General features: G+C 52.9%; 8 protein-coding genes across 8 annotated transcripts; 5 read left to right on the top strand and 3 right to left on the bottom strand.

The window, feature by feature from the left end:
- The first annotated feature begins 633 nt into the window (after positions 1 to 633).
- On the top strand, positions 634 to 2,490 carry B0T23DRAFT_361510 (DNA repair protein RAD51). Its single transcript, XM_062836286.1, has 3 exons — positions 634 to 1,027; positions 1,089 to 1,236; positions 1,309 to 2,490. The coding sequence occupies exons 1-3, from the start codon at positions 932 to 934 to the stop codon at positions 2,124 to 2,126; spliced, it is 1,062 nt and encodes a 353-aa protein (XP_062690407.1). The 5' UTR covers positions 634 to 931; the 3' UTR covers positions 2,127 to 2,490.
- Positions 2,491 to 3,012: 522 nt separating this feature from the next.
- On the top strand, positions 3,013 to 6,924 carry B0T23DRAFT_320276 (nucleoporin Nup120/160-domain-containing protein; the record flags this gene model as incomplete). The annotated part of the gene is made up of 2 exons (XM_062835160.1): positions 3,013 to 3,670; positions 3,728 to 6,924. The coding sequence occupies 2 exons, from the start codon at positions 3,013 to 3,015 to the stop codon at positions 6,922 to 6,924; spliced, it is 3,855 nt and encodes a 1,284-aa protein (XP_062690406.1).
- A 785-nt stretch (positions 6,925 to 7,709) lies between these two features.
- Positions 7,710 to 9,237, bottom strand: B0T23DRAFT_182271 (vacuolar protein sorting-associated protein 26). Its single transcript, XM_062833088.1, has 3 exons — positions 8,249 to 9,237; positions 8,026 to 8,167; positions 7,710 to 7,911 (listed from the first exon to the last, which is right to left on the bottom strand). The coding sequence occupies exons 1-3, from the start codon at positions 8,936 to 8,938 to the stop codon at positions 7,760 to 7,762; spliced, it is 984 nt and encodes a 327-aa protein (XP_062690405.1). The 5' UTR covers positions 8,939 to 9,237; the 3' UTR covers positions 7,710 to 7,759.
- A 913-nt stretch (positions 9,238 to 10,150) lies between these two features.
- On the top strand, positions 10,151 to 11,223 carry B0T23DRAFT_321732 (60S ribosomal protein L9; the record flags this gene model as incomplete). The annotated part of the gene is made up of 4 exons (XM_062835255.1): positions 10,151 to 10,196; positions 10,497 to 10,800; positions 10,900 to 11,077; positions 11,170 to 11,223. 4 exons carry the CDS (start codon positions 10,151 to 10,153, stop codon positions 11,221 to 11,223), a joined length of 582 nt encoding a protein of 193 aa, XP_062690404.1.
- Positions 11,224 to 12,498: 1,275 nt separating this feature from the next.
- B0T23DRAFT_182155 (uncharacterized protein) lies at positions 12,499 to 14,229 on the bottom strand. The gene is made up of 2 exons (XM_062833087.1): positions 12,929 to 14,229; positions 12,499 to 12,850 (listed from the first exon to the last, which is right to left on the bottom strand). Exons 1-2 carry the CDS (start codon positions 13,887 to 13,889, stop codon positions 12,660 to 12,662), a joined length of 1,152 nt encoding a protein of 383 aa, XP_062690403.1. The 5' UTR covers positions 13,890 to 14,229; the 3' UTR covers positions 12,499 to 12,659.
- A 1,869-nt stretch (positions 14,230 to 16,098) lies between these two features.
- B0T23DRAFT_383662 (ARM repeat-containing protein) lies at positions 16,099 to 18,486 on the top strand. The gene is made up of 3 exons (XM_062837422.1): positions 16,099 to 16,750; positions 16,955 to 17,489; positions 17,549 to 18,486. The coding sequence occupies exons 1-3, from the start codon at positions 16,453 to 16,455 to the stop codon at positions 18,162 to 18,164; spliced, it is 1,449 nt and encodes a 482-aa protein (XP_062690402.1). The 5' UTR covers positions 16,099 to 16,452; the 3' UTR covers positions 18,165 to 18,486.
- Positions 18,487 to 18,515: 29 nt separating this feature from the next.
- B0T23DRAFT_383658 (Acylphosphatase) lies at positions 18,516 to 19,874 on the top strand. Its single transcript, XM_062837421.1, has 6 exons — positions 18,516 to 18,551; positions 18,638 to 18,755; positions 18,964 to 18,994; positions 19,091 to 19,103; positions 19,385 to 19,454; positions 19,670 to 19,874. The coding sequence occupies exons 2-6, from the start codon at positions 18,741 to 18,743 to the stop codon at positions 19,820 to 19,822; spliced, it is 282 nt and encodes a 93-aa protein (XP_062690401.1). The 5' UTR covers positions 18,516 to 18,551; positions 18,638 to 18,740; the 3' UTR covers positions 19,823 to 19,874.
- A 631-nt stretch (positions 19,875 to 20,505) lies between these two features.
- B0T23DRAFT_430262 (uncharacterized protein) lies at positions 20,506 to 24,411 on the bottom strand (the record flags this gene model as incomplete). Its single annotated transcript, XM_062840239.1, has 2 exons — positions 20,506 to 22,095; positions 22,159 to 24,411. The coding sequence occupies 2 exons, from the start codon at positions 24,409 to 24,411 to the stop codon at positions 20,506 to 20,508; spliced, it is 3,843 nt and encodes a 1,280-aa protein (XP_062690400.1).
- Positions 24,412 to 25,371: the final 960 nt, after the last annotated feature.

Here is a 25,371-nt window from a genome sequence, read left to right as displayed (position 1 = left end):
TTTGTGGGTGTACTCTTAGATTTGTTCAAATGGGACACAGGCGGCAGACGTCGTTGATGACTGAGATACTTGGTCCTGGAAACCGAGGTGGCAAAAACTCGGAAGAGGCGGCTGGGTCGAGAACCTAATGAGCAAGAGCGGTTGTTGTCTCCTCTTTGGATGGGGTGTTTTCGTTGGAAACGCGATGCGTCCAAAACGCCGTTTCGCGATTTCCGTATCCATTTGGCGGAGAGTTGCTGTATCGAGAGGCGAGGATGGAATGCTAATAGTTTGGCGAGTATGGAGGGTTTGAGTAATGGGTGTACACTCCTGCGTATCATGAAAAGGACCCTGGCCGCAAATGTTTTCCAAATACACTAGTTTCCGGGAGTGACGGACAGAGGGCAGTAGGTAGGAATAGGATAGCATGAAAACTGTATCTCTGTATCGGTGCAGGCCATAAATTCAAAGATGCCTGTCACAATTTTGACGGGGAGCAGTGTTTGTACACTAGTGTACGGAATTGGCATGAATTGACAAACCCCCAGGGGTGACCGCTCGGTTGTATGTAGCGGACCCCACAGGGGAACCATCCTGTCGCCTGTCATTCCCGTCTCCACTGAATCTAGGCATCCGGCGGGGCCAATAGTGTCGGGTAGTATCCCGCATGCTGGGCTGGATTGGTCATCCAGGTCACATGTTAACGTGTCGCACTTCCCCAATTTGTCGGACGCGGGTCGCGCTCTTGCCTGCTGTTTTCGCCTCTGTCAACGAACATTTGCGTACCTATCCTTGGGCTCCAGTCCCGCTCGCTTTTTTTTTTTTCTTGCGCCTTTCTGTCTTGCTTTTCTGTGGCCATATCCAAAACTCTTTCGCTCGCTGCTGGTCATACCATCACTAAACGTGAAGAAACCCCGAAATTTGTGCACAGAAGAGCACAGCAAATAGCACGATGTCGAACAACGAGGAGTACGATGAGTCCGCCAACATGGAGGACGACAGCGGGATACCAAACCCAGGCGCCCCAACACCACTTTCTGCTCTAGAGGTACGCATCACTTTCTTCAATGGATTCATCCGGCTTGCAAACAACCAACTGACTTGCCTAGGGTGTTGCCGGACTTACCAAGCGAGACATTCAGCTGATTGTAGATGGAGGCTTCAACACCGTTGAATCTGTTGCCTATACCCCCCGGAGGGTACTGGAGCAGATCAAAGGTATTTCGGAGCAAAAGGCAGGGAAAATCCTGGCAGAAGGTCAGTGGCCAGCATTTGACATTCCTAGAGGTTCCATTTTGGGAGTGCAGGATTACTGACACTATCATCAAGCCTCTAAACTTGTGCCTATGGGTTTTACTACTGCGACGGAGATGCACCAGCGCCGCAGCGAACTGATTTCCATCACGACAGGCTCCAAAAATCTGGACACACTATTGGCTGGTGGTATCGAGACCGGCAGTGTCACCGAAGTTTTTGGAGAGTTCAGAACAGGAAAGTCGCAGATCTGCCATACTCTAGCGGTAACATGCCAGCTTCCATTTGACATGGGGGGTGGTGAGGGAAAATGTCTTTACATCGACACTGAAGGTACCTTCCGGCCTGTCCGTCTCCTAGCAGTGGCCAACCGATACGGTCTCTCAGGCGAAGAAGTTCTTGACAACGTTGCGTACGCAAGAGCCTACAATTCGGACCATCAGCTGCAGCTTCTGAACCAGGCCGCAGCCATGATGTGCGAGACCCGCTTCAGTCTGTTGATTGTCGACTCCGCGACCTCGCTCTACAGAACGGATTTCTTGGGTCGTGGCGAACTTAGTTCTCGCCAAACCCATCTCGCAAAGTTTATGCGCACACTCCAGCGCCTTGCCGACGAGTTTGGTATTGCGGTGGTGATCACCAACCAGGTCGTGGCGCAGGTTGATGGTGGTCCATCTGCCATGTTCAACCCAGACCCCAAAAAGCCAATTGGTGGCAACATCATTGCGCACGCCAGTACTACTCGCATCAGCCTGAAGAAGGGCCGCGGAGAGACCAGAATCGCAAAGATCTACGACAGCCCATGTTTACCAGAGAGCGACTGCTTGTTTGCCATCAACGAGGACGGCATTGGTGATCCTAGCCCGAAGGATATGGAGAAGATGAATCAGTAGTTTTCGGCGGGGATGGCGACAGCGAATCAACACGAGATTCATACAGCAATCTAGGGACGCAAGGGGCTGCTGATTTGACGGTATAGGGATAATGTGTGTTTTTAATGGACATAGCGCGTTTTTATTGTTAGCATGGGAGGGCAGCCTGGCGTCACACTTGTCTGGTATGACTGGTAAAACTTGGGAGTTGGTAAAGTTATCAATAACTACGGTACACTTTTTCTATTCGAATGCAATCGACGAGGTGAAGCCGTCAAAGCCATCTCGCCAACTGATCATTTGACCTGTGCAGAAGCAGCGTCTCGATGCTAAGGGCAAGTGTCACAGGTTTGATTTTCCAAAAACCATACTACCGAAGCTGAAGCTCTCGTTAACGTGAAGGAAATTTCATTGAAATCCAAGTTGCTGTCGTCCATATTCGTGAGACAACAGGCCACGCACCACATCATCTTCGATGGAAGGTGTCAGGACAAAAGGCACGCTCTGTGGCTTGAAGTTACAGATTAAGGGCTATCATCCATTCAGCGATGTCAACAAAATCGCGGATTTCAAAGAGAACGATCGGAAAGCTATTGCTTCCTTCCTGGTGTGACGTAGGTACCTTGTAGTGTATCCTATTCGCATAGTCTCTTACTAGCGCAGGATACTTGGGCTTAGCACCGAGTTTCCCCACCAACCACGCCAGCGATTGACTGACCCGCTGCAACTGCTACGCTTGCAGCGTTGCGTTGTGCTTGCCCGGGAACTTGAACAGTTGAGCTTCTGCTGCAGTGGGCGGCCAGAAATTCTGAAGCAAAAGCAACAACCGCGTTTGCATCTCCAAAAAGCGCGACAGCAAACTCTCAACATTTCCTATACCGCACCGGAAGATACCCATGGGAACAAGATGAGCGCACGGGATTTTGAGATTCTCTACAAAGAGACGCGCCTTAACCTCGAGCCGTCCACGTCGTCGTCGATTGTCCAGATCCGCGTCGGATCGCACAACCAGAGCTCCTTCAGCAGGTCGACAACAGCAAGCGCGCGTGCCATCAACGCCGCCGACGACGAGAAGGCCTACCGAACCCGTAACATAGCCACTGCTTCATCAGTATACTACCGAAAGCACCATGCCTCGCCCCGTGCTTTCCATTGGCGGGTCCTTGAGAATGACACCGTCCTGAGCATCCGCGCGGCCGATGTCTGCAAACCAAACCCGCACCAACAACACAACGATACCGACGCGCCCTTGGTCTTGAACCTGCGCTTCCCCTCGCCGATACGAACCTCTTGCATTGGCTTTTCCGACCCAGAGGCCCATGATGCCCTTTGCGTCCATGTCGTGGACCAGTTCAACCAGCTTCACACCATCACTCTTCGCCCAGATCACTTCAGGAAGAGGCCAGCAACCGATGGCGGGCTGGGCGAGTTTTGCAAGTCGTACTCGCCGCCTGGGTTTGGCTTCAAACAACCACACCGGCTCGTGGCTGTGAACCACGAACAGCTTATTGTCACAATGCACGATGGGGGGATACTCAGGTTCGACAGGCATGGTAGAGCGAACGGTGAGCATTGCTGCGTCCGCGTTGTTGCCGGAAGAACCTGCTGACAAACTCTTACAGCAAACGGCGCCCAGTGGAAGGAGACGATCTATAACGTTGCCGGATGGGGACAAAGCTTACAAAAGCTGGTTCCTTTTAAGCGAGACCCGACGGTGCGGTATGGCAACACCAACATGGAGCTAACAGCAGCTACGTCGACTGCCATTACGAATGCGGGCATTGATGGCGCCGCCTTTTTGTTCACTATTTGCCTAGATCACCGTATGCGGGTGTGGGATGTGCGAACGGGCCAGATCATGTATACGGGCGACATCCTGAACGCTAAGCGCGATCCCCAAGATATTGCCCGATGGACTATCGACCCCTCCCAAACCAACCTAATCCGCATCGTGGACAATGGCCCCGGCCAATGTTTGGTCGTCACCTACTCTCCAATAGGGTCAGGCGAGTTCAAGTTCTGGAAAGTGAAGGCCAACGCCCAAGGATCGATCCATGTCGCCGACTGCTTCCCGGAACAGAAGCTGGTCCCGGCTAGCCCGTCTTCTTTGGATATCTGGACCTTGGCCGACTTTGCTGTCGCGCAACAAGCAGAGGGGCCTGAATTGTGGACACTGTGGAAGAACAATATCACCTACCGGGTCCAGAAGCTCCAGGTACGCCCAGGGAGCGCCAGCGGTCCTTTTGATGATAGTTGGAAAATGGTGAATGTCGATTCTTCGGCAGCATCTGCGCAGACGTCGGGCCCTTGTGATCCCGTGGATTCAACCGAAAAGTGGTTGGACCTTGTCTTCTTCCCGGGCAGGTTTACCAAGTCGACGCTCGAGACAGCACTGGTAATGTACGAAAAGGGCCTTGGAACGTACCAAGAGAGCAATTCAAAATCCAACAAGAGCATCGCGGAGTCAATTTGCTCCGTCCTTGGAGCTACCACGACACTTGATCGAAGCTCGGTCGGAGGGCCGGACTATGAACAGTTCAGGGGTACGAGCGAGACTCAGTGGACACGGTTTTGGCGGCTGCTACTAGAGTTGGATAAGCAAAGGGGTGAAGCACTATCCTTGGTTCTTGATCCTGTGGATGGCATGATCTGGGTCGCCTGTGCCGATCTCTTGTCTGCTATCAGGCATTGCAGCGACCTTGACCGAATCTATCACAACATCGAAACCCCCAGCCAGAAGGATCAGGACGTTGCCGCCTTGGTCTCGGCCGGCCTGAACTTTGTCGACGTCTTCTCGGACAGCATGTTGGAGTTGAGCAGAGCCGCTTTACGCGCAGAGCTATTCGAAGAGTCATCACTATCAGATGCCGAGCGAATGCAGCAGTTCTACGATAAGGCAGGGTTCTGGCGTCAAGTCACCGAAGAGGATGTGGCTCAAGCGGTGGAAACCCTGGGGCATAATTTCCAAATGGTTACTCCTAGATTGTACGAAGATTTGTTCGAGCTAATCACAGCGGCGGGTGATAGGAACTCTCAGGAAGTGCGAGCGCCGTTCACAGGATTTGGCCGGAAACTGGTCATCCGAACAGTGCAGGAGACGATCGAGCTTCACTGGAAGATACTCTTCAGCCAGCTCATTCTTCTGGTTCACATGGAGGATGAGATTGAAGACGAGAAGAGTGCACTACACGCGAGGTTCGACGTCGGCCTAGTCTACCGCAAACTTGTTGATGCTCTTAAGCGGCTCGAGCATCTCAGGTGGATGGTCAAGACAGAGCTTACTATCCCTGTGCCAAAGGCCGATCACTCTAGCTCCGCAACATCTGTGGCCACCCGTGGAAAGGAGGAGACTTACGCAATCACTGCCTTAGAAGGACTCATTGGACACCTCTTGGGGTTGCCAGAAAGCCATGGCAAACCTCTGTTGTCTAGCATCACTGATGTTGTTCTTGACATCTGTGCTCCGACTAGCTCCACTGAGCTCGACAATGGAGTTATGCAATGTTGGCTTCTGAAGCAGGGCCGTCCAGACCTCGCGAAGGAACTCAACCAGTTTGCCCAGCAAGACCCGTTTTCTACTTACATCCAGGGCCGTGTGTTCCTTGCCCTCAACGAGCACAGCACTGCCGCTCAGTACTTCAAGAAGGCATCAGTTGGCCTAAGCACAGAGCGCACGACTGTGCAACGGCATAGCGCCGGTCTTCTCGACGATACCGAGTGGAAGCTGCTCTATAGCGGACTTCCCAACTACTACGCTCACGTTGTGAACCTTTTCGAACGACAAAGGGCTTATTCCTACGTCGTTGAGTTCTCCAAGCTTGCTCTGCAGTTCATCCAGGACAACCAGGACGACGAGAACTCCAGCAGCCAGCGGACCAAGCACAACGATGTCAAGACGGAAATGCTTTCCCGCCTCTTCACCGCCTCCACGGCCATCTCCCAGTTCGACGTCGCGCATTCCACTCTGCTCGCCATGGTCGATGATGAGGTGCTGCAAAAGTCATACCTCCGCAAGCTCGTCGAGAAGATGTGCGAAGCCGGCCAGAACACTGAGCTGGTCAATCTGCCCTTTTCCGGTCTGCAAACCACGGTCGACGAAATCCTGGTTGAGAAATGTCGACAAGTCCGCGACGTACTCAATGGCGTGCCGTACCACCAGATCTTGTACGCCTGGCGCATCAGCCATAACGATTACCGCGGCGCCGCCTCCATTCTGCTCGACCGGCTGCAGAAGCTTAGACAGATAGGTGAAGGCGACAAGGTCGGTGTCAGTGGGGAGGACGCGCTGGATACGCAGGTGACGAGACAATACCTGTTGCTCATCAACGCGCTGAGCTGCGTCCAGGCAAAGGGGGAAGCGTACATCTTCACGGAGATTCTCTCCGATGAAGACGATGAATACCAAGACGTGAAGCTCCACGGCAAGGGCGGCGGTGGTGATAACCTGGAAGACCATCTCGACGATCTTCTAGAGCGCCTTGACACCGTTGAAGACCCCGCCCAACAACAGCAACAACAACAGCAGCAGCAGCAACCCTTAAAGAAGAAGACAGCAGGAAGGACCACCAGGGCTTCGGCAGCGGCTGCTTCTTCATCCGAAGCTCAGCAGGAGGAGGATCGTGTCCTTGCAGAGAAGTTGAGGCAATTTTCCACCGCCTCCGAATTGTTCTCTGACGAGCCGCGCAGGAGGCTGCTTACGCTGGCCGACATCCGGAAGCAGTACCAGCAGGAGCTGGACAGGATCGTGGCCATCCAGAACAACCAGTTTGGATTTTCGGATGGATTTGGTGGTGACGATGGGGACATCCTCATGTCGTGAGTGTAGTTGGGTGGCTTTTTAATGGGTCGAGTGAGCTGGTCTGCATGTCTTGGCTTGCCTGATTGCTAGTTTGCTTCTGTTGCGATGCTAGGATGAGAAATCATGGATAAAAAAAAAGGACAGAAACGGTCTAGTTGCGGGATTAGGAACAGCGGGTTACGAATTTGAAGCCTTTGTTATGTCTCGATCGTTGGTGGGAGTACCGGGTTTCTGTGGTACGATGAGTGAGTGTATGGTGATTGATGTTGGGCTGCTTAATTGTCCTTAAGTTGTGTCTTATTCGCACAACCATTATCCTAGCATATGACAGCACGTACACTAGTTTCGATCAACAAGTCGCCGTTGAGTGTGTTTTCTAAATCTTGATTCGCTTATCGTCAACTCAAGGGCGAGATCCAGTCGTATGAAGAGAAGAGAGGAAACAACGATGGCGGCGGCGCCGCAGCCGTTCCATCTAGAATTAGAATAAAATTCTTCTCGTTCGAAAAGCCAACGCCATGCCATGCTGAGTTGGGAAATACTTAGGGAAAACTTGACTCATTCTCACACGAGAGTTTTATCAAGTCCCGCTAGAGCCGCCCTCCCTCCAACCGAGCAACAAACAAATAAACCGCTAACATTGTGCGAGCGCGCATTCGCTTTTCTCTTAATACCAATTCATTATTCTTTGTCTGTTCGTTCCGTTCATCCACCCATCCATTCTTCACCCATTCTTCTCAAAATCATTATGATATAATCATCGGCTGTATATCTAAGCCATCCTCCGGACATTCATGCAGCTTGCTTTCGCTCGCTTGCTCCACTTTCACTTGGCGAGTTCATCGAGATCGGCTGCTCAAGCAGCAGGTATCCCCGCAAGCCTATTATCGTTGGGAGGCGGCGCTGGTAGAGCGTTTTGACCGGGTGGGGCAGCGGCCGCCGCAGCTGCGATTTCAGGGGCTTGTCGGTAGAGGATGATTTCTGACTGTTTAAAGTACCGACGGGCATCTGTGTTTGAGGAAATGGCTTTGAGTAACTGTGAAGAGGGCCGCGGGAAGGGGAGGAAGGGTGAGGGAGGGGGGGGGGAGGATGGCGTAACAATTGATCCTGTTTGAAACCTACCTTCATCTATGAGAACCAAACTGAGGTAGTATCTTGTGGAAAACTTCTTGTTGACGTCACGGAAGGTGGGTGTCAGATCGAAACCGCCTAGGAACAGTCGGATGGGAATGGTCTCTCCTCTTGATGGTGAGCCGTCCATGATCTATGCAGCCATGAAGTCAGCACTCCGTCGAGGAAACTGGATGGCATTGATAAGCAGGTGAGCCAATGGGTGGGGACCAACCTCAAACCGCACCAAGGTCTCGCTCTCATTGTACTGATTCGGGGCAACACCCGTTGTTTCACGGCGAATGATGCTGAGCTCCATGTGCTTAATCTTGAGCCGTACAAGCAAGAAGTAGATGCGGCCCACGATGACATCCTTGAGGTGGTACTTGCTCTTGCTGTACTCGAACTCTATGTGCAGACAGTCCTCGATGCCGACGTCCATCTTGATACTGCTGTTCATCTCGGGCGGGATGCGGTAGCTGTAGACCCAGATGTCCTTCTCGCGGATGACATCGGCCATGCGGCGCGAGACGGTAACGCGCACAAAGTAGCGCAACTTGACGTTGATGCCGTTGTACGACTCGTATTGCTTCTCCACGTTCCTGAAGTTGAAGTCGAACGTCTGGGGGTGCTGCAGCTCGCCCGGGGCCGCGAGCTCCTGCACTAGCGACAGGAACTCGTAGTGGTTCCCGCGATCGAAGAACATCTCTATTGTGCCGATGAACTGGACCTTGATGCCCGTGTGCTCCAGCCTCTTGCCATCCTTGGGCCGCACCGTCACGGCGCCCTTGACCGACTCGCCGTCCATATACAGCGGGGCCTTCTCGCGCCGGTTCTTGTCTAGCTTGACATCCACCATAGATCGCTCGTCAGCATCGTCGAGGACTATGTCGATATCGACCGGCGTTGCAAAGAAGTACGACATGGTAGGCTGCGATGGTTCTTGATTTTGATCGGGTCGTTATAGATTCTGGCGCGCGGTGTTGCGGACAGGAAGGGGACGTCTTAATCTGGAAACGGATGGGCGCGACGCCAATAGCCCTGTAAGTTGGACCAAGTGGTGGGTAGCTTCTGGGTTGGACAGGCAACTATAGAGACAATCCGAGTAATTAGTAACAGGACTCGCACGAGAATGTTGTAGCTTCAGCCCTCGGTTTTTTTTATTGTTTTTCCCTTTTCTTTTGAACGAATTTCTCACGTACAAAAGACTGACGGTAAACTGAAGCTCACTTGCGATGCCCGGTATAGTGTCGGTATGTCAATTGTATAGGTCTGGCAAGTAGCTCGGCTGTTACTGATGCAGTGGTTCAGACGAAGCGGCGCCAGCTTTCCCTAGGTCGTTCGTCAGCGCGCGCAGCACAGCTTGGTCGGCCCCTCCTGGTCCGGGGCGGTGTCTGTCTGCCCATTGAGCGAGCTGGGCTAAAGTGGGGGTGTGATTGCCGGCTGGGCGTCCAGTGAGCAACTTCTGGGCCGGCAACTGGAGCTGTGCAAGCTTGCACCAGTCGGCCGCTGGCTGTAAACCCACCTTGGCGATCAACCATCGGCAGGGGCCGGGGGTTGCATAAGAACTCTGGTTCAAGAACCGCAGCGAACTTGAGCCATGAAGGACAACTACACTTTTGGGACCTTTGTCCGTGCTGCCGATTGCCTGGTGATGTAATATGATATTATGCCCATGCCCAGTAGACGAGGCCAAGAAGCAATTATACCAAGACCCTACGTGCAGCTTGCGAATAGCCTTATGAACCCGTTGTTAGCTTTCCATGCTGATGATGAATGGCACAACTTGACCATGACGAGCCTTTCAGAAACGCGTTGCTGGACGAGATGCACGCGAACACAGTGAGGACCGACAGTGTAGGTGGAAAGTTGAGGCTGGAGCCAAACCCGGGAGGCTGACCAGTCCCTGCACGGACCAGGTTTGCCCCACTTTGCTATGTTCCGTCGCGAGTTGGGCCAATGGTAGCGTTCACCAGCCCCTCTGCCCTAAGGCAGGCAGCGCGGGCGGTCGGCACACACAAGTTGAATTATTCCGGGCGCCCCAAAATCGACATTTTTCTTTGGGTTTTGCAACCTCCAGTCCACCTCGACGACGAACTGACCACCCTCATCTCCTCACCCTCCGACCGACGCCAAAATGCGCTACATCCACAGTGAGGAGACCCTGGAGGTCCCTGAGAACGGTACGTTTGCGCTTGATTGACGTTATTCTGCGATATCTACGGCCCGAGCGAGAGAAGACGGCCGAGGCGCGGGCTTGGCCAGGCGAAAGCGACCGACCGACCGACGGCAACCACCAGGCGGAGAGGAATTGGCATGGGAATGGGTTGATTGGGACAACGAATTTGGGCTGGATAGCTGCTATACGGGGGATGGTCGTTTTTTTTTTTTTCGCAGGCCGGCCGAGCTTGGAAATCGAAACGACTGTGTTTGGGCTTGTCGCGTATAAGATGCGTATCACTAACGCCACTTTCGGTTTACAGTCAAGGTCTCGATCAAGTCCAGGATCGTTACCGTCGAGGGCCCCCGTGGCAAGCTCGTTAAGGATCTCAGCCACATCGCCGTCAACTTCTCCGTCATCAAGAAGGGCGTCATCGGTCTCGAGATTCACCATGGCAACCGCAAGAACGTTGCCGCTCTCCGTACCGTCCGCACCATCATCAACAACTTGATCATCGGTGTCACCAAGGGCTTCAAGTACAAGATGCGCTACGTTTATGCCCATTTCCCCATCAACGTCAATGTTGAGAAGAACGCCGAGACTGGCAACTTCGAAGTCGAGATCCGGTACGTTTGGAAACGAGTCCCGCTCTAGGAGAATTCGGGATACAAGGCGGCGTATGCACCGAGGTGGACCAGATATGCTGACTAGAGGCGTGTGTGCAGCAACTTCATTGGCGAGAAGATCGTCCGCCGCGTCGTTATGCAGCCCGGTGTCGATGTCGAGATCTCCAAGGCCCAGAAGGATGAGCTTGTCCTCTCCGGCAACTCCCTCGAGGGTGTCTCCCAGTCCGCTGCTGATATCCAGCAGATCTGCCGGGTGCGCAACAAGGATATCCGTAAGGTACGTTGCAAAAATCTATGCTCCCAGGAAACTATTATGGGCTGGTTGGAGAGCCAGTAAACGATGGCTTGTTTTGCTAATACGGCTTGCAGTTCCTTGACGGTATCTACGTCTCCGAGAAGGGCAACATTGTCGAGGACCAGTAAACGTGCAGATCGGCATGGGTTTCTTTGTGCTTTATGGGTCTCACCGGAGTGGCAAGGGTCTTTGGCATTTGCATGTTTTGTAGCGTAAGGGAAAAAATTCGCTACGGGCAAAATGGGCAAATCTTTTGAAGAATCACCCCCCCTTTCTCGGGGTCTCGCCAACTACCTAGCATCAATGTCTTGGGAGGCGTCCTCCTCTTCCAGTGGGTGACTGGGGGAGGAGAGACGGGCATGCCACATGTGTTCTCTTTGGACCAGGAAAACGCAACAGCAGAACATAACGAGAGAATACCCAAACAACACAAACCGAGCATCGAGCGTGTGACGACCGTACATGTCTGGGAAAATGGGCATCACGAGAGCGCCAGAGAAGATGTTGGGGATAATTCTGTCTGTTAGGCTGATGGTCACATTATACCCAGACTAACTCAGTAGATGAGCGAGTCGAAGAGTCTCCAGAGACCAAATCTAAAATGAGTCTTCACACTGATCGAGAGCCCATCGTGTGGATTTACGCCGAGAGAAAATGTCATAAGCATACGACTTGTTATTGACCACTCCTGCACGATTCAGGGGTAGTTGCACCTGACCTTGAACTAAGCCCGCCTTTCAAAAGGTCGAACAAATTCTCACGCGCCGTTGATACTATCCATGCGTCAATAGCAAAGCAACACATTCTCCCGCTAGTCACACGGCGATTTTGTAGCTCTGATGAGTGTGTCTTCACTTTGGGAACTTTACGACTTTCCGCTCTTGCCAACTCGTCATTGACATGCCCTCTCATTTAAACCAAATTTCTCCTTTCATCACATGCATACATACATACATCAATCAGGTCATTCATTACACATGTCCGTCCAGAATCCAGCATCCTGATCCTCATCGTCATCGTCATCATCCTTGCCACTGCTACCGCCACTTCCTCTTCTTCCCTTTCTCCATTTCGCTCTCGAATCAGCCTTTGCTCGCTCAAAGGAACTCGCTCGCTAAACTCCATATTCATCCTCCACATCATCCACTGGACCAATCATCCCACGTCGCTGAAGCCATCATATATACGAACGAGCCCTGGAAAGTGAAACCCCTGGGGAAAATCCTCCTCGACCTCGCCTAGACTCGAGGTCATAACGCCGTGATAGAATAAAAATCATGAAGAGATAGTTGCGTGAATGAGAAAGTTGAAAGATAAAGAGGAAATCCACAAGTGCTCAGCGCCTCTGTGTGGGGGGATTGGGATGGGTGTTATATAGTGAGAATCCGCAGGGAGGGGGGAAAAACTCAGAAAAGACATGTACACAGAAACGAGGAATCGCAAGATAGCTGTTTGCTATCGCTTTGTCATCTGCATAGGGGCTCATGCAGTGCAGCATGCCTGCCCTGACAGATGAAGTGCGTGCGGCTGCAAGGGATCAGTTCAGCATTAGGACCTGAGTTCTTCATCCCCTCATAGGGCCGGGAGATCTCGAAATGCGGCGTTGACCAGGAGGAGGCGGAGGCACGGAGCTAACGCGCGACACGCGGGTCGTCGTCCTAGTCACTCTGCTGGCTGTTCTGGTCCTACCCGCACCGCCGTGAGCGGAGGCAGAGCGTGCAGAGCGCCGAGTTCGTCTATCGCTACTGAACGAGCCTGTTGCGGTTCCAAGATTAGCATCTGAACAATCATCTCATTCATGGTTCGGCTTGCCGGTCGGTTAGCGAAACTTACTAGGGCTTCCGCTGGAGGTATAGTCAGAATAGTAATAGCTGCTGTTCTCGCTCCTGGACTTGCGTCTCGACGACTCCTTCTTCTTATCCTTCTTCATTCCGAGCAAGAGCCAGAGCGTACCGAGAGCGGCTCCGGCGCCCATCAGGCCCTTTCCGCTGCTTTCCTTGCGCGCAGCAGCCCCGCTGGGACGACCGCCACCGGCGCCGGCATACCAAGAGCCGTGAGAGTCTCTCCGGCCGCTGTGACGAGCGTAACGCTCCTCCTCGACGACGGTCTCCTTGCTCCTCTTGTTGCCGGCTCCGATGCCGAAGATGGCCAGGAAACCGTGCCACAGGCCGCGCACGATGCAGCATGCGCACAGCAACAGAAGCAGAACAACACCGGCGAGTGTGCCGATAACGATACCCGCGATCGCTCCTCCGCTCAGACCGGTATCAGCCGTGCCGCCACCGGCCTCACCACCGGCCGCACCACCGCCCGTACCACCACCCGCACCACCGCCCGCACCACCGCCCGCACCGCCCGTGCTGCTGGCTGTAGCACTGGCTGCGGTTCCTGTCGCGCCGCTGGTAGGACGGTAAGGGGCGCTGTATTGGGTGGTGTAAGTGTGGCCGACCAAGGTGCTGCCCAAGAACGGGGGGTCGTTGGCACCCTTCGCCATGCACTGGCCGGCGTATTGACACTTCTGCGATGCCGCACAGCAAATGCTGCCGCATGCTGACTCGCCAAGACTGGTGTTGGGAACGCAATCGGGACCGCCCGTGGGCACAGCTGCAACAACAGTGCTGTAGATGCTGGTGTGGGTTTGCGTCAACGTGTCGGTCCAGATGGAGGTCACCCATTGAACATTTGCCTGTGGCTCTGGCTGCGGGTAAGGAGCTGCAGCCGCATACTGTGGTAACGTCGCGCAGGCAAGCAACAGAGCTGGGAACCAACCCAGCGGCGATTTCTGCGATGCCATGGTGAGATTGCTGTGTGGATGTCGAGTTCTCAAAACCGCAGAATATCAGAGTGCCGGTGGAGATGCGCCGTTCCCGATTGTCGGTCGGTGCAAGTATGCCCGGGGCCCCGCTTTGGAAGGTCCGGGCCGGGGCTGGGTGCGGGTGGACCGTGCAAAGTTCCTGCCGATCGGATCGTGCTAGCTTCGAAGGTTGCTTCTATCGCGTGTAGGACTGTCGGTACGGCGGTGAGCGGGGTGGAGCTACAGCAGTAATGTGCAGGTACAGCGGTGCAGCGGTCGTTAGGTCCCGTCGTCTGGTGTAATTCTCAGAATGTGCCTGTGTCGGGTGCGGTAACTCCAGAGCTGCTTCTGATCCGAGTGATGTTGTTTTGCGCTTCTCAACTGATTTGTTGCTCGTCGGGCCTATCGCGTCTCTCCTGGATAAACCAAACGATACCACTGATTGCCAGATCTTTCGTTCTCGTTTCCTTGCCCTGCTGTGTTGCGCGGGGTGCGCCCTAAAATCAGTGTAAGCTCAAGTGAGCCGCGACTGAGTAGGAAGCTTGGTGGTGAAGGTTCACCGACGGGAAACAGACTGACTGAGACCGAAACTCGACGATCAGTGCCTGACTCCAGTGACGACTAGGAGAAGGAAAAGGAAGAAAAAAGAGGGAAGAGGGAAAACGGGAGAATGCAGCAGGATGCAGCCTTTGTCACTGCAGATTTTAATACCTACCTTAGCCTTGGTCAAGCAAGGTTCACGGAGGGCCTGTTCGGAGTGGTCGGACGGAGAAGGGTGTCAGGGTGGTGGTGGCCGGGCAAGTACACTAAAGTGTAGGGCCAAGCAGTTGTGGGCGGCCAGGGAGGGTCCGGGTCGGTGCAAAGGTGCGGTGCCATCGTTTTTGGCTTCCCAACCTCCTCGCAAAAAAAGAGTGTCTGTCGACGGCACCACTCTCCAGCCAGGCACCTCACACTCTCTCTCAATCCCGCGCTGAGAGGGCTGACCTAGACTTCTCAGCACCGTAGCACCCAACCCCTCGGTTTTTGGGACCGACGGCCAATTCCCTGGAAATGCAACTGCCATTCGTCACAATCCCTTCTTTCTTTAACTTTCAGGTCCATCCATCAATCAGCGCTAGCCAATGCCCTTACTGACGCTGCTCCCGCCCTCGACATTTGAAGGGTTCGCAAGGGCATGCCCGGATGAAGTCCAAAAAAAACCAAACTAAAAAAGACCTCGGTCGTCCCGATTGATCGGGTCTTGTTCGCGTTGAGATGTCCCAAGTATCCTTCTTGCATGGCAAGTGGATATGGGAAGCTGTAGGGCCTTTGCCTCGTGCATATGGGTGGAATCGCGGTCTTTTTCCGGCGGTCATGTTTCGACTTGTTGGCACACGTTCGATTCCACTCCACGGAAGTCCAAGGTCCCATCACACACTCGATCACCGACGGCGTCTTTGCCCTGTCAACCCGTGCCTGCTTCAGCAGTACCGCTTATTGTGCTGTCTGGAAGTACCCTGAACCTTCTCAGCATCGTCTCTTGTTCGATTTAGTGACGGGACATTGTTCGAAGCATGGGCGGCGATGTGCAGCATATCGAGCTATGTGTGAATATGGCATAAGCTTATCCGTCCAAGCGTCAAGTAGAAATGTGCAAAAAGAAACATGGCATTATCAACCGGTACCTAGCTACCTAAGGCGGTGCCACAGGTGCTATTGGTGCCAAGACATGCGTCTTGGCATCATTCATGATGGGAGCTTTCCTCCTTCCCTCATGGCTGGCCCACGTGAAGCTGACAGCTGTGTATCGAATCCGTGGTAGCATCTTCACCCGGCTGTATAGAGGCAGGTATAGCTACCTAATCACCGTTTGTAAGGCTGGCTAACAGGTACGTATATGAAGAATGGTAGAGGTAGGTAACCCGGCCTTAAGTTGGGTTCGGGCGGCTGAGGAGCACCGGATGGTTGAAGCAGAGAAAGAGAAAGTTTAACGGCGAACAGACGAGCGATACACACATATATATACTACAATATATATACAAGATATGTACTCGAAATGGAGGTGTCACTAGAGGTATGCTCTCAGTCTGACGAGAGCGTGGTGCAAGACCGGGATGGATGACTGGAAGTGATTGCTTCCAGTTTCGTTGCGAGCTGCCCAGAGAGCGAGCGGGTTCAGGTTGCAACTACACACACTGCATATAAAGCTGGGGCTGATGGGGAAAGCTACAGGGAGCTCTCCTTGTTGTGCATCACGGATCGAGGGTATCTTCCTCCAGCGAGGTTGCCCGCTGGAAGGAGGGGGCTGCTGCGGCTGCCAACGCCTCCACTGCGTGTGGCCCGGATTCCCAACGGGCACCTTACATGCCCGCTGGACCTGGAATACCTGCCAACATCAGTGCACTTTACATCTCCTCAGACCGGGCAGCCCGTCGTCTCGCCCGCCTTGCCAAGGAAGCTCCATCATCACCTAACTACACACCATCACCTAACAACACCCCCGCGCCGAACCGACAGTCTTCAAACACACAGAAGCTGCCTCGAGCTCTCCGACTGAGCGCATCAGATTCGACACCTGTTCACCATGTCCCTTGATCCGCCAACCTATCTCGCGTCGCTGCAAAGCAATATCCGTCAACGGCTAATCCCGTGGGATGGCGCCGTCCGCGCAGGCACTCTGACGGAGGAGCAGCTAGCAAAGATCCGGGCTGTCGACGACAAAGTTAAACGGGATGTGCGCAGACAAGTCATCGAGGCCAACCTGGATGGATACAAGACACTCTTTGCTGGCAATAATGGACAGAGGAGCGTACTGGAATTGGCATCCAAGCGACCAGACGTGTGCCAGTACCTCCTCGTCTTGCTCAGCGACTTGCTAGACGGTTGGTTCCCTTTGTTTCCTACTACCCGTGATGCTCGTACATTACTATGCTCCTTCCACTTGTTCACCTCTTTTCATCGTTTCCCGTAGCAGCTGCCACTGTGAAGAATCACCTTGGCAGTGACGTCGCATATCGATGTATACCCATTAATCGAGTTCACTGAATTACGAGTTGGCAACCCTCATCTAACGTGTTATGCCACAGTTGTTCCCGCTCTGTCGAAAGCTTTTTTCCAGTCTGAAGATTCTAATCCCTACGAGAACATCCTGCCGCTTCTTGCGCATTCAACCAACACCGAAGACCCAATTCCTCTTCTGACTTCTATAGTTCTCGTCCGTCTCATGGCTGGCTCCAGAGATGAATCCACAGCTACCGCAGAGAAGGCATTGCCCATGCTATTTAGCTATCTTGCTTCCCTAACCAAAAACTCGGATGCCGGACTGCAGGATATTGGCGTCCAAGAGTACTCGCAACTTCTCTACAGCCGTGTCTGCAGGCAGCAGTTCTGGAAGCAACGCAGCGAGACGGTCGGGCCGCTGATCGACATTCTACGTGCTGCTGCTGGTATTTCCGGCGGCGATGCCTCAGCTAATCTGTGGAGTGGGACTACCGCCCCCCCAAGGAGCGGTTTTGAGGCCTCAGTTGGTGGCGGAGTCGGTCTACAGCTCCTCTACCATGTGCTTCTTGTCCTGTGGCAGTTGAGTTTCGAGGCTGCGGATATCGGTGATGATTTGAACAAGTAGGAAGACCCGTCTGAGAAGAATGAGTGGACAACAGCTAACCCAAATTCTACCACAGTGAATACGACATTGTGCTGCTCTATACCCACCTTCTCCGACTTTCGCCAAAGGAAAAGACGACGCGACTCGTCATCGCCACGCTTTACAATTTGCTGTCGAATAATCAGAACTCTCTCCTCCCTACCGCCGTGCTGGCTCGCCTCCCCCAGTTGCTGCAGAACCTTTCGAGCCGGCAGTTTACGGACCCAGATCTGGTTGAAGACCGAGACAAGCTGCAGGAGCTTGTTGAAGAGTACACCAAGACTAAAACGACATTTGACGAGTACGTCGCCGAAGTCAACTCGGGTCATCTCAGATGGTCACCTCCTCATCGCAGCACTGTCTTTTGGGCGGAAAATGCCCGCAAGATTCTGGACTACGAAAATGGCGAGATTGTGCGCAAGCTGGCCGAAATCATGCAGAAACCTTGGGAGAACGACAAGGCGGTGCTGGCGATTGCATGCAACGACGTTGGCTGCTTAGTTCGCGAAGTACCCGAGAAGCGGAGCCAGCTGGAGAGATATGGTCTCAAAAGACGAATCATGGAGTTAATGGGCGAAGCTGATGAAAATGTCCGGTGGGAGAGCCTGCGTGCTCTTGGTGGATGGTTGCAGTACAGCTTTGACACCAAGTGATGGACGGGCATGTTTCAGGGATTGATTGAATTGATGCATTGCATGAGAGCTTTATGTTTACTACGACTACCGCATTCCTATTAGTGCAAGAATGGTTTCACGATGCGTTCAATGGCCGATGGTGGTTCGTCTGAACCACACCCAGCCATATAAGTTGGGGTGGAAGTGAGCACGGCCACGACGATTACTGACTGTAACCTTTGGGTTGCTCCCAATTTAACATGGCCTGAATTTGTCCATGTCATGAGATCTCTCTCCAGTTTTCATACTTGCGGTGTTAGATGAGTATTGTTACCAGATATACAACCATCGAGTTCGTCAATTGTCAAGACACGATGCTATAGCTTCCAGACCGGGCCTATAACCTAATTACGTAACCACCGTAAGGCATGAGCTACCCCACTATGTACATATCTATGTACACCTTTCCTTATCTTATCTGAACCTGGGGCCCTCTGACATCACATCCCTAGCTGAGCATGCTGAGTTTCAAAGTCGCGATCATGCAAAAAGAGCCAGCAACGCGCGACGACCAACGCAAACAAATCCGAGATCGGTAAATCCAAAACATTCCAAATGGGAACTAGAAGAGTAAGTCTTTTTATGTCCGTTACCAATTTATAGGCTTTTCATTGCATTAAAAGGCTAGCAACTGTACTAGCTCAGCTCCACTCCTGAACTTGTCCCAAGCTCGCGGCGGCTGTTATATATACATCAATGAAGTCTCGAACTTTATGATCGCGAACGACGGTCTGTTACTGAGCTTTTGCTGACTTTCTGAGCTTTTCAAATAAAATAGGTTTACTTTCTTGCCCATGGCAGGGTTCAAGGTAAGACACCCAGATTACCATGCGTCTCGGCCACTCGAGCCACAGTGAGATAACTTGAATCTCGTTGATGTTCCTGACTTGTTGCGTATGATGAAGGTGTTTTCTACCGGTAAGTGGTGAAAAAATCATCATTCAAATCTCAAGTTCCCTTTACCTCGAGTGGTGTATTTATATATATACATATATATTGCAGTCTTTCATCTCAGGTCTTTTTCTTCCCTTCTTAGGTGCGGTGTCATCAAATCCACACATACTTCAATGTTCTTCACAGCTACATAACTTTATTTCCACATTACCATTCCCTCCTCTATGTACTTATCACTCATCTGACGTTTTCGACTAAACAAGTAATCTTGTCAAGAAGAGAACTAACATATACATACATACAAGAAAGTTCACAGCCAACCGAGCCCAAGAGCTCAACCTAACAGGCTGGGTTCGTAACCGATCCGACGAAAAGGCAAGTTGTATCAAAAATCTACCTAGACATCAAATCACATTTACAATTACATTTACATGTCCACTTGTACGCTACCACAGTTTCTGTACTTGGATCCATCATCAAGTCACCCCTGATCACTCACGAAGCTTGAACCCCCCCCCCCCCCCCCCCCCCCCCCCACCCAATCCTATCCCACTGACCGATTGACACCTCTCATTTTGATCCAATTTCAGGTCGAAGGAGAAGCCCAAGGAGACGAAACCTCTGTTGCCCAGCTCATAAAGGACTTGAAGAAGGGACCGACGCACGCGCTTGTTTCCAAGCTCGATGTGGAGGATAGAGAGTTGGTGGATGGGGAGTCGGGGTTTCAGGTTAGGAGGGGCTGATTTGATGATGATGATGATGATGAGGAGGAGGAGGAGGAGGAGGAGGAGGAGGGGTGATGGCAGTGTCAGATGTTGGGGAGATGGTGGCCTGGAAGCTGTCTTGGAGTTGAACTCTGTGATAAATTGAAAGGTATACCAGCTGTATGGAGAAAAGTTTGTCGACTTGGTGGTGGTGTCACGGAAAAATAGCAGCCATCCTGGTCTAGATGTGACTGAAATAGAAGTAGGCTCCTGGAAACCCAAGTGAAAACGATACAGGGGTAGCCTGAACAGTTCTTCATGACCAGTTAGTTGATTCTACCTTGCTATACCAAAAGAAAGAAAGGAAGATACAAACAAATATCAATATGCTTCATATACTATCCACAACACCACACCGCACCCAATGTGTTCCAAGCTGAAATATTTCACCCGTCCAACCATCCGCAAACCCTTCCCTCATCATATCTTCGCACATGTTAGCAACAACCCCATTGACACCATAGTTACCAAAAAATTCCCTCCATTATTACTTTTTTAATACTTTCTCTATTTCTACAAGCTGCTCGCTTGTGCCTGTGACTTCTTGCTTTTTCCTCTTTTTTTCCCCCCTTGCCTCTGTAAAGCAAGGCTAATGATACGTACTGTGCGTGGATATTGTGCTTTTCCTGTCTGGGTTTGACGCGCTATCCTTGTCTTTGTTTCTAAGCGAACGTCATCGAAATCTCCTTCTCCTTTCCAAAGTCGTCGTCATCATCAAAGTCAGCCCACGGGTTATTAGCTGCCGGAAGAACCGGTACCGTATGCACCGACTTGATCTCCGGTCTCGCCGGGGTTGAGGCGGAGGTGGAAGAATTCCCGTAGCCCGATGAGCTTAACTTTCCGTATGAAGAAGTACTTGGCTTGGAAAGAGGAGGAGGAGGAGGAGGAGGAGACGCTTCAAACGCCGTGTCAAAAGTCATTTGAATCTCGCCGTCATCGTCGTGCTGGCGACCACCGCCACTGTAGCCATATTCATCTGCCCCAAACCCACTCTTTGCATGGCCGGCACTGTAATCGTATCGACGGGAGGAGCTTGTTGTTGATGGTGGTAGTGGTGGTGAGTTCCAGACGTTCTCCTCTTTGCGATCGCTCGATAACGAAACGGTGGACTGGTGCCTGTTGTTGTACTCGACGCTCGAGAATCCGCGATAGGGAGGAACCGCTCCGAGGCTGGCGCTCCTAGTCTCTCTCAGGTGGTCTCGCGAGCCTTTTATTACAGGCGCTGGCGGGCCGAGAGGAGGCGGCACCTTCAGCTGCATGGGCGGCAGCGTACTCTTGATTTCTTTGACCTGGAGGATATCCTCATTAATGCCGCCGCTGCCGTTCTGTGAGGTAACCCTCTTCTTTTGTTGTTCCTTGGCTTCCTTGGCCAGCTCGGCGCGGATGGCGTCGACATCGAAGAGTACGCCATGATTATTACCGTCCTTGTCCTCCGTCTTTCCACCGCTCCCGGAGGCGCCGCCACCCGCTTTGGCCGAGTCTTCGTAAACTTCCCATTCCTGCCTCTTTGGCTTCTTCTTCTTGAAGAAGCTGAATGCACCACCGCTCTTGCTCCCCGACCTTTCCCTCCCCTCTCTTTCGATCTCCTTTCTTGCCTCTTCAATTTCATTAATGAGTTCGCGTTGTCTTTCCTGATGATTCTCTGGATCTGGCTCTTCGATTTCGTCAAACTCGTCGTTCTCGACCATCCAACCGCATTCACGAAGGAGCCGTGGCATCGCCGTACGGTAATCCATGTGACCCACCACGAACTCGGTAACGTCAAAGTTTTCTATCCCGGGAATCCCTTCGATGGGGGCAAGACCTCCAATGCGCCTGATACCGCCGTTGGTCAAGCGGAAAAGGTATCCCAAGATCCAGTCATTGCGGTTGTATCCGTTGACAAAGCGTCCAGAAACCACGGCGCACGCGCGGAGATATTCATCCGTCTTCACAACGATGGGACTGCCAAACAGATAGACGTTCTGGACGAGTCCAAAAGCGCCCTTCCTAGCGAGTTCCTGGAGGCAGGAATAGATCACGCGGCTACCCAGGGAATATCCCACAAGGGTGACGGGGCGGGTTCCCAGGTTACGGTCAATAAGCGAATCTGCGAGAATGAGACCAGCTGCAGTGGCACGGTCGAGAGAGACAGCCCAGGGGTTGTCGATGAGATATGAGAGCTTGGTGAGCACGACTGGTAGCTGAATAGCAGACATTAAGCTCATCAGGATGGTACTGCCTAGGAGCTGTTGAAGACCTTGCGTGAGGGCCTGGAGATGAGTTAATACTACATGCCTCCTTCATACCTCGAATGCGTGGAATTGAGCGCTTACCTCTGTGGCCAAAATATTAATGGTATCTCCCATACTGGTCAGCATTTCCGGCTCCCACAGGACCGAGTAGATATCACCCATCAATGGATCCACTGTACTGAAAGGCAACCGGACGTCATCCACCTTGCCCGTCATCCACCCAGACACTGTTACGATTAAATTTACCCTCTTATTGTTGTGTAGCGGTCTATACTCGAATGTCTTTACGGCGCCCGTTCGCCTGTTGGCCGCACGGACGCCAATGATGCTACCAGATGCCGCGGCCGAGGATGTGATAATGGCAGCACCTCCGGCGCCAGCTAAAAAGCCGGTTGTACCGCCAACACCAATCGTCGTGAAGCCTGCAGCCAGGCCAGCACCAATCACCGGAGCAAGCAGGCCGGCAGACAAGCCGATAACCAAGCCGCCGCCAACAGTTGCTAGGCCCATCATGATGTAACGTTTCTTGAGGGCCATCTTGCGCCGGTTCTCTTTGTGCTCTTCCTCGTTCCAATTCTCCTTCTCAACGGCCTGCTGCATCTCCAGGGCATCTGTCACTTTCTTCTCAAACCGGCAGATGTCAACCCAGGGAATCTCAAGATCCTTGGCGACTCTCTCGAGTAGGGTTCTTGACCTGGCGTCGTAGATAGAATCCGCAACGAGGACAAGGAACAAGTCGCAGAGTACCGTCCACCTCAGATCAATGTCGATCTTTTGCGAGGTCGGCATCTGCGAGGGCATCCTGACCGCCTCGTCCAGTTCTGACTTGTCATCGATTGAGTAAGGCGGCGGAGGTTCGGCAGGTGACTCCGAGTCTGGGGATGGGGGTATCGAGTTGGGACGTGAAGATTTCGAAGCAGACGACGTTGAATCTCTTTTGTTCGCTTCGTCAGCCATCGGGTTCCTGACCCTCGCGTTTGCCATTAGCACCGGAGTCAGGTCTTGGGGCATGACGCCATGCGCAGCAAGCTGCTCGATCATGATCTGCTCGGCCGGGCTGATGTCCATGTGCGAGTACAAGCGCATCATCATCTTCTGACTCCACATCTTCATGCTTTCGGCGGCGAATGTGACTTCCTTCTGTGGCTTGCTCCTCCCCTGCTGAAGATTGTCAACCTCCCTCACCATGACCGACAGTTCCAACCTCGTCAAGCCGACATAGGCAATCCTTTGGCCCTCCGTGAGTAACTCCTTGGTGGCTTGCAGTTGACTGACGGCATCGCGCTGTACATCGTCTTCCTCTGCCACGCCTGTGCCTCCTCCTGGGTCTTTGAAGAGGTACTGGGTGTTCTCGTCCATGCTGGTCTGGGACTCGGCGTCGTCGTCGAGGAGGACCCTAGTATATCCCTTGCCTGCGCCACCTAGTCCCGCGTACTGGACCTTCTCTTCCTCTGACTCGTCGTGTTCCCGCGCGATCAGCTTGTTGTCGTCATCATAAATGTCATACGGCGCATATGCCGGCATTTCCTGCCATTCATCATCCTCGTCTTTCTTCTTCTCCTCCGAGGGCTGGCTCAGTGTCAGCTGTTGATGGGAAAAGCCAGACGTGCCGGCTACGCCAAGAGCCCCGGCGCCTCCCATGGCGACAGTGCTATTTTCGCGGTTATGGCCCGGAGAAAGCTCTTGATCTTTCCTGACTTCGGCTATGGCCAAATCTTGGTACTTGGGTGGCTCCTTCACTGCTACCGGCTTTGTCTCCGACGCGACTGTATGTTCTTGGGTGCCTGGTGACTTGGCCTCTTTTGACGGAGGCTCGGACGGCATCTCCAGAGCTTTCGGAGTGGAAATACTCGGATTCCGGGAGGCCGGTAGGGCTGTCGAGGATTCGCCTTGCTGTTTACAATGTTCGTGTCGAGCACCCGAAGCGAGTTGCGGCGCCTGCGCATCGCTGTTTCTGTTCTCGCGGTCCGGACCGGGCCTGTCGGATTTGTGGTCATCGTGGTTGCTGCTTAATGTCATGTTTCGTTCTGTCGCCGTCGTCTTCCCGACATCTTGGGCGTCGTCGTTTGTGGACGTCGCATCCTTGACTGAGGCCGTTGCTTTCGGGATCGCGTGTGGTTGTGGTGTTGTTGTGGTTGTTGTTGTTGTTGTTGTGGCAATCATAGGGGCATGGTACTTCCGAATGGGCAAGCCGAAGTCGTCGAGCTCCGGCGGCTCTTGGACGCTGCCGGGTTGTGACACGGCTACGGTATTCTTTTGTTCTTGCTTGTTGACCCCGGTTGCCGAGGCTTGTTGGTGGTCGTCGCCAGCCGGGCCTGCACCGAGTCCCGGCATGGCGTGTGTCTTGAACGTACTCGGTCACTGTGATTGATGGATTCGGCGCTTGTTAGGCTGTCGCTTTGGGTGGGGTCCAAAGACGAAATTCGGATGGAATTGGGAGCAGCCTTTTGACGGGCTCAATATGTCGGATGACGGGAGGGGAAAGTCGAGACCGGGTTTTGAAGGACGGAATGAGCAGCAACTGGGCGCAACAACACATTGACATTTTCGCCTGTCACTTCCGCTTGGAGGAGGTACGTAGTGTAGTGTACTGCGTATACGCTGCCCTGCAAAGTCCCCCTACCCCTGTCTCAGGTTCAAGTCAGTGCGGCGGGGCAGGGGCGTTGAAATGTTTCCCCAAGCAGTTAATACGCGTCGTCCATAGGTGTGTCCATTCAACCCGACAACACGAACGCCAACCTCGGACGAGATATACCGAGATGTAGAAGCATCCATCGGATTTACGTAATGTTGAAATGAACAACTTTTCACAATCAGGGCTTCCTTACGGCTCTCAGGTACAAATTCAGTCCGAACTGTCGTCCATCCATCGATCCGGACCTGCAGAGACGATGGCCGGGGCGAAGTGGTCGTAAAAATACTAAAGCGAAGATTGACAGTCCAATGCAGCTGGCTTTGGCTAGGAAAGGCCGTTACAGAACTGTGATACCATAATTTAGAGGGCATCGGCCAGATTCCGTGAGGGATTCTTCCGTTCAGGAACTGCCTTGAAGTCAGGTTCAGACATAACAAAGACGCTTGGATGCATGATAAGAGTATTCCCCAGGTGTATGGTACCATACTGGCCGTGATATTCCTTACGACCAACCATTCGCCGTGTTCGAACTCCGAGGACAACAGCAATTTAGTCGACAACATTGTTTGCCTATGAGAATGGGAATGTGACAAAGTTAGTCAGTGGTCCTCCCACCATACTTGCAGTGCTCGATTCGAGCGGGTGAGTACTTCGAGGTT

The sequence above is a fragment of the Neurospora hispaniola genome (assembly GCF_033458365.1).
Source record: "Neurospora hispaniola strain FGSC 10403 chromosome Unknown B0T23scaffold_6, whole genome shotgun sequence".
Classification (NCBI taxonomy): Eukaryota; Fungi; Ascomycota; class Sordariomycetes; order Sordariales; family Sordariaceae; genus Neurospora; species Neurospora hispaniola.
Note: the sequence above shows the minus strand (reverse complement) of the source record. Positions and strands in the feature narration are given on the sequence as shown.